Source organism: Aegilops tauschii, chromosome 1 (assembly GCF_002575655.3).
Source record: "Aegilops tauschii subsp. strangulata cultivar AL8/78 chromosome 1, Aet v6.0, whole genome shotgun sequence".
Lineage (NCBI taxonomy): Eukaryota > Viridiplantae > Streptophyta > Magnoliopsida > Poales > Poaceae > Aegilops > Aegilops tauschii.
This window is the reverse complement of record NC_053035.3, coordinates 21,127,115-21,133,673: the sequence shown is the minus strand read 5'-3', so window position 1 is coordinate 21,133,673 and position 6,559 is coordinate 21,127,115. Positions and strand designations below refer to the sequence as shown.

Here is a 6,559-nt window from a genome sequence, read left to right as displayed (position 1 = left end):
TTTGATTTGGGTATAAGTAATGGAAGGCATGGAAAGTTTGGATTTAGTTGAGATTTTATTAAGATTTGATTTGAGTGAATTAATGCATTATGTTCTTTTAATTAAGTGTCCATTTGATTAAGATTTTCTTAAGATTTGATTTGAATGAGTCAATCCATGACGTTATTTTGGGAAAGTGTCGCTTGATTTGAATGAGTTAATGATGATGTTGTTTTTGTTAATTGTTGATTTGATTGAGATTTTCTTAAGATTTGATTTTGAATGAGTTAATGCATGACCTTTGTTTTGCGAAAGTGCCAATTTTATTAAGTTCATGCATGCATCAAATGGGCTAGCCAGATTGGTTCCGCTTGAGCGAAATGTTGCATGTAAGACGTTCGCAGACAAAATATAAGGTTGGTTGAAAGTGAGGCGAGACTACTAACTCCTCCTTTAGGAGTAGAGATTCCGTCGTTCGGAAATTAGCTTTTGCGTTTATAAAATTCTTGAACATTCAAATTTATCAATAGTTTTTGAATTCAGAATATTTTCATAATTCATGATGTTTTTTCAAATTCATGATTTTTGTTGGATCCACAAACATTTTCTTGTACCAGTAAACATGGTTGCAAATTCATGAACACTTTTTCAATTCACGAACACCTTTTGAATTCAATTTTTTTGAATTCGCGGACATTCTTTGAATCTACGATCATTTTTTGAAATTTACAAGCATTTTATGAAATTCGTGAACATTATTTAAACTTCAGAAGATATTTTGAGACGCAGATACAACAGCGATCAGAAATAGTAGCGACCAGAAAACAGTCGGACAGAAAAGCGATTGTTTTCTTTCTTCGTGTGGAAGAGGACCCTTTTGGCTAGGGTTTCTCGTGCCTCCCGCCGGTACCGCCGCCAGTCTACCTCGTTTCCTATGGTCTTAGGGCCATGAAGGCGTGGTGGATCTCGGCCCTTGCCTGTGGGAGGGCTCCATTTTTCATGCTCTTTTGAGTTTTGCTAGGGTCTGTGTCCTGCTCAGAGAGCGTGAGGCGGCGGCGGCTCTCTGAAGCTGGAATAAGGTTCTCCCCGCCTAGTTCCCATCCCTGTGGTGTTTCTAGCATCGTCGGAGGGCGTGTTGAGGTTTGTCTCCAGCGGATCTCGTAGGTTTCGGTCAGTGTTTGTCTTCGGTGGATGCTATCTTCGTTCGTCTGTGTTCGCGTGTCTACATGCTGGATCCTTCCAATCTGCGCTTCTCTTCGTCGGCGATGCTTGTTTTTCTAGTGCGTTGGTCCTATGGGGTCTTAGCACCATGACTTCCCGACGGTTTACTACAACAAGGTTTGCCCGGCCCCGATGAGTGAGGGGTGAAGAAGGCGGCACGCCTTCGGCTCGCTACAGTGCTAGTAGTCGCCGCTAGGTGGTCTACGAACATAGATGTGTTTTTTACTTCTGCTTACTTCTGGTGTTCTTTGTACTGTCTTGTCTTGTCAGTTGATTATATATCAAAAAAGGTATCCCAAGAAAAACAGTCGTCGAAAGAGAAAAAAAAAAGAAACAGTCGAATGAAACGTTAGCGCCTAAAAAAGAAGAAACACTCTAATAGCGAGCGGAATATGGGCCGTAGAGTGAGTGGAGTGAGAGCAACTAAAAGAAATATGCTAGTAGAGTGATTGCAGCAGAGCAGCGAGTGGACAGCGACTCGGCCCAACCCAGGAGCCATCCCGCCCCTGCACGTGGCGCCCATCCCGCGGACGCGTGCGCGGCCACCCACCGGATGGCCGCCGTACCCGCCGCCCCGGCCGGATAAAGCCGTCGCCCCGACGCCCTAGGGTTTCCGCCCTCGCCCCCAACCCTAGCCGCCCGCCTCCGACCTCCCTCCCTCCCCCTCCCCTCTCCGCCCCCGCCGTCGGCCCTCGTCCGCGTGGCCACCCACCTTCCCGATCCCGGCCGGCATGCCCTCGACCTCCGCCTCGTTCCCCTGACCCTCCTCCGCGCCGGAGAAATCGCCTCCTTTCGTCGCCTTGGCCTCGGTCTTCCCCGCCGCCGGCGATTCGTCGCCGGCGCTGCATCCCGGCTGCTCCCCTCGCCTTCCTCAACAACTCCGCATCGGCCTCCCCAAGCTCCTGCCCGCCTCCTCCTTGGTTCGTCCGTCCTCGTGTGTTCCCCGTCCCATGGCGGCCATGTCGTCGCGGACTGGTCACGCCCCGCCGGCGGCGCCGATGGCGACGGCTGACCTGGAGGCCGCCATCGCGGCGCTCCCCGTCAGGAAGCAGCGCCTGCGGGAGACCTTCGACCGCCTCGTCGCCTGCGCGCCGCCCCATTACCATCTCCCCTTCACCTGGGACGACATCGACGCCCATGTCTCCTCCCTCCACGCCTCCCTCTCCCTCCGCTTCCGCCAGATGCAGCAGCAGCCCCACCCCGGCGCCCCCGTGTCCGCAACCGCGATCCACGACGCCGAGCAGCCCCACCCCAGCGTCCCCGTGCCCGCAACCGCAACCCTCATCGGCGAGCAGCCCGACCCTTGCGTCCTCGTGTCCGCAACCCCCGATGAGGAGATGGTTAGGGAGGATGAAGACGCCTCTCCTGTTCAAGAGGACGATAGAGTGGAGGACGCCGGCATGGGCTTTGTGGGGGCGCCATGGCGCCAGGCCGGAGGAACTCGTGATCAAGAGTTTCCTGTTCCGGTGCGGGCTCACTACGCCCGGCACGCCGGCAGCCCTATGCTTCGGCAGCCATACACGGCGTACCAGCAGCCTGATGTGCTTAGCCAGCTGAATCTTCCCATGTTCCAGCGCCAACAGCCATACACGCCGTACCACCGGCAGGAGTTTCCTGCCATGGCGGGGGCCATGAATAGCTACAATATTCCTCCGATTGTCCAGCAGCCGTACTACAATATTCCTCCGATTGTGCAGCGGCCGTACGTGCCGTACTTCAGGCGAGAATTCTCCCCTGATTTCAGGCAAGAATTCTTCCCTGATGATGATGTGACGAGGCAGCCCTTCAGGAGGCAGGAATTCTTCCCTGATGATGATGTGACGAGGCAGCCCTTCAGGCAAGAATTCTTCCCTGAAGTGACGAGGCAGCCCCCGATGGGCATTGATCATGTGCTCCAGGAGCAGTACATGGCAATGGCGCACCGTGAACCGTACGTTCCACGGCAGCAGTACATGGCGCACCACCAGCCACACTTCCCTGATGCACAGGCTGCTAGTGCTCATGGTCAGGGATCAAGCACTACGCGTCGATCACCGAGCAGGATTACCTATCCGGACAACATCAATGTGGGTATTAGCGAGCCAAGTAAGAAGAGCAGGACTATCCACAAGAACACCATATATGATTATTTCTGATAGACAGCAGGAGCATTGCTATGATTCCCGGAGACCTTCTCCGTTGATTAAGAGAAACCAAGTGAAGACCTTTACAGCCGGATGCGCAAACTAGTCCAAAGGCACCACCGTGTGGGCAACATTCACAAGGCCTCACTAAGAAAGGAATCAGAAAGACATGGCACAACCTGCACAATGCTGCTGTCTTGTGACGGTGGGCAGCGGTGGCAGATCACTACGGAGCAATGCAAGCACCGATGGAGGAGTGACGCCGGTGACATGGTCTTCTGCATGTGAGCCGTGGAGGCACACGTGTGGGGAAGATGCCGAGGTATATTTTTCGTGGTGTCACAGGGATGTGTGGGTGTGAGAGACGACCCATTCCGCATCTCAGTCTGGGCATACACATGCTGCGATTTGGACTCGGTGGGCTGCCGGTCAATGCCTTGCATCGCTCGACTGACGCCTAGCATCGGTCAAACATGAATCACATGCCTAGCCTTGAGAATAATACTATCCTCTCCATAAGATTTATCATTATATGTTCACATATATTTTTTAGTTCATCATGCTATTATTTTCACTATTAAAAATGTAATTTTATATAATTGTAAACCGTCATCATAGATGATTCCATGAGCTCATTCGACTGAGGTAATAGGGTTGCAAAAAAATTCGGAGGCAGTAACAAAAACCATATGTTTTAAAATGGCAAACAAAAAGTAGAAGTTTGTTGGCCATTAGTGGATAGAGGTTTAAATTGCACTACCCTTGCATGTATTGTCATTACAAGGGTTGTTACAAGTCGGATCTACTAGAGTACTGCTTCATCAAAGGTTATTAGAGCGATGATTGGGGATCTCACGAGTTTGCGGAAAGGGAATAAGTTTGTGGAGGGAGAAAATTACCTTTATACACACCATCCCGGGCCTATCTGATAGCCTTATTCCCTCGCCGCATTTTGACAGTGAGATACATCTCGGCTCTACCTGCTAGATCAGCCACTGATGTGTCGTTCATCATCAATGGACAAATGTTCTTAGCGCACTGAGCAATGCATGTGGCTCACTCACTAGCCTTTAAAGCTGAGCTTCTTACTCCATGGTTGAGGGGCAAATACATTATAAATAACACCGACAATTTTCACACTTATGTTTTATTTTATATACAATAATGCCTTGCCTAGAGATGACCAACTTGAAGACTCCGTAGTTGAATGCTTCTGATCCCCTTTGCTGCCGCAGATTTGTTTGCACCAGATTGGCTGAAATGTATGTGTGTCCAAATGTTATGTGACTTTGTGTTGGTAGATGCAGTATATTTTGGCTTGTGCTAAAATGTTCAAATGCCTAGAGTTAATAGAAAAGGTACATTCCCCCGCAAAAAAAGATAAAGAAAAGGTGCATTGACATATCTTGGTCGAAGAGAAAATTTCAAGACGAATGTGTTAACCGAGGATTTCACGCTGTTAAGACAGAAATTCCCATGTGTTATTGCTGAATTAGAGAGAGAAGGTCCATGCATAAAATAGTACAGGAGACATCTTTGCGTTTTACAGTTTCAAACATTCAAAGATAGTCATGGTGTTCTGATAATTTGTACTTTTGGCGAGTGTCATATCTATTTGCAGTATTGCGAAGTTTTTAGGCTTCCTCAAAAAATAGAGACTCCCAAATCTAAAACAAACTTTCCTGGCCGCGTGAACAACACCTCTGCTTCTGATGAAGCACACGTGTTCGGAACTGTGGGCTTTATATCTTTAGGCTTCTTGGTTATAGGATTTGATTTCGTATAGTCATGGAAATGATGGAGCTTTTAATCAAAGAATCCAATTGATCTTGCGGCCTCTCTTGCTGTTGGATGGAAACATGATGTGCCGTCAACCCTCTGCTGGACGTCTCTTCTTGCGCCATTGCTCGCATCGTCCGTCATTGTTGCCGGACAGGGAACGACAGACTCCATTCCTGACCAGATCAATGCTGCCTGCCTACCCAGTTTTCGTGGCCACTCTCCCATCGTAGATGATCACAATGCTAGCTGGACGCCGCTTCTTCTCGCAACATCCCATGACGAGATGTAAGAAGTAAGCTGTCAGCACCATCGTTCAATTTCTATAGCAATCTTGAATCTTCCTCTCCCTGAACACGTGTTGTGTTGCTGTATATACACCTTTAGTGTGTTAGACGAAATTCCAAACCATGATGGTATAAAAGCTTGGTCAGCTAGAAATAACGTCCTGACAATAGGTGCGTACATATCCACTTTGCATACATAGCTATGTGCAGTTCACATTATTGTTAATAATGTTTCTCTTTTTGTTTCTAATTAATATAGAACAGTAGGAGCCTCTCTTGCTGTTTTTACTGGTCAAAAAAAAGTTTATCTTTTAAAATTAAGCTTGGTCACTCATGCAACCAGTAGTAGTACCCAGATTGCTTATTAGAAAGGACATCATAGACCTTAGTGATTACTATGGTAGTTCGGTCAGCTAGAAATAACGTCCTGACAATAGGTGCGTACATATGCATGTTTCCAAGTTGCACACACTAACATGGAAAGATAATACTCATCCACTCGATCTGCGGAAAAGATGCCACAATAAAGTGGTGGATGGGATGCGTCGAGGATTAATTCGTGATGTATATGGTGATGGCAAATCTACAATGCTTCCCTTTTATGTGTCCCCCCTTAATTAGCATATCTAATATGTACTGTCTCACATGAATCGATGATAAATGAAAATTCGTACTTTTATGACAACTTCAGTTCTTTTACTAGGTCAGCCGACTACTCCGTGCATTCAGCAATATACAATTCACTTCATAGTCAAGCATGCCACTCCTGTTAAAGTTAAGCTTGGTGTTTATGTATGCAACTGGTACCATGCTGATTACTTAAACATTTTCTTTTTGTAATTACTGTGGTAGTCAAGTCCATCGGATACCATATTGTACAAATGCACACATAATGTTCAAGGTGTGTACATACAAAGATGACAACATAATATACATGTTGTGGCCGACAAAGATGTCAAATATTCATTGGTGACGGTACATATATACACGATTATTCCGACCTTTTAGTATGTGGTGGAAAAGTAGCAATGCTTCTGTATCTTGGCGGTACCTTTTCTTTTATCTTAACTAACATATCTCCCATGATTGGTCCAACATGAATCAGTTTCTAAGCTTTTCCGGTAATTCTGTGCCTTCCATATTTGAACATTTTTCTTCATTATTGAATGG

General features: G+C 47.2%; 1 protein-coding gene across 1 annotated transcript; it reads left to right on the top strand.

The window, feature by feature from the left end:
* The first annotated feature begins 1,859 nt into the window (after positions 1-1,859).
* LOC109752849 (uncharacterized) lies at positions 1,860-3,967 on the top strand. The gene has a single exon (XM_040393491.3). The coding sequence runs from the start codon at positions 2,151-2,153 to the stop codon at positions 3,333-3,335; it is 1,185 nt and encodes a 394-aa protein (XP_040249425.1). The 5' UTR covers positions 1,860-2,150; the 3' UTR covers positions 3,336-3,967.
* The last annotated feature ends 2,592 nt before the right edge of the window (positions 3,968-6,559 follow it).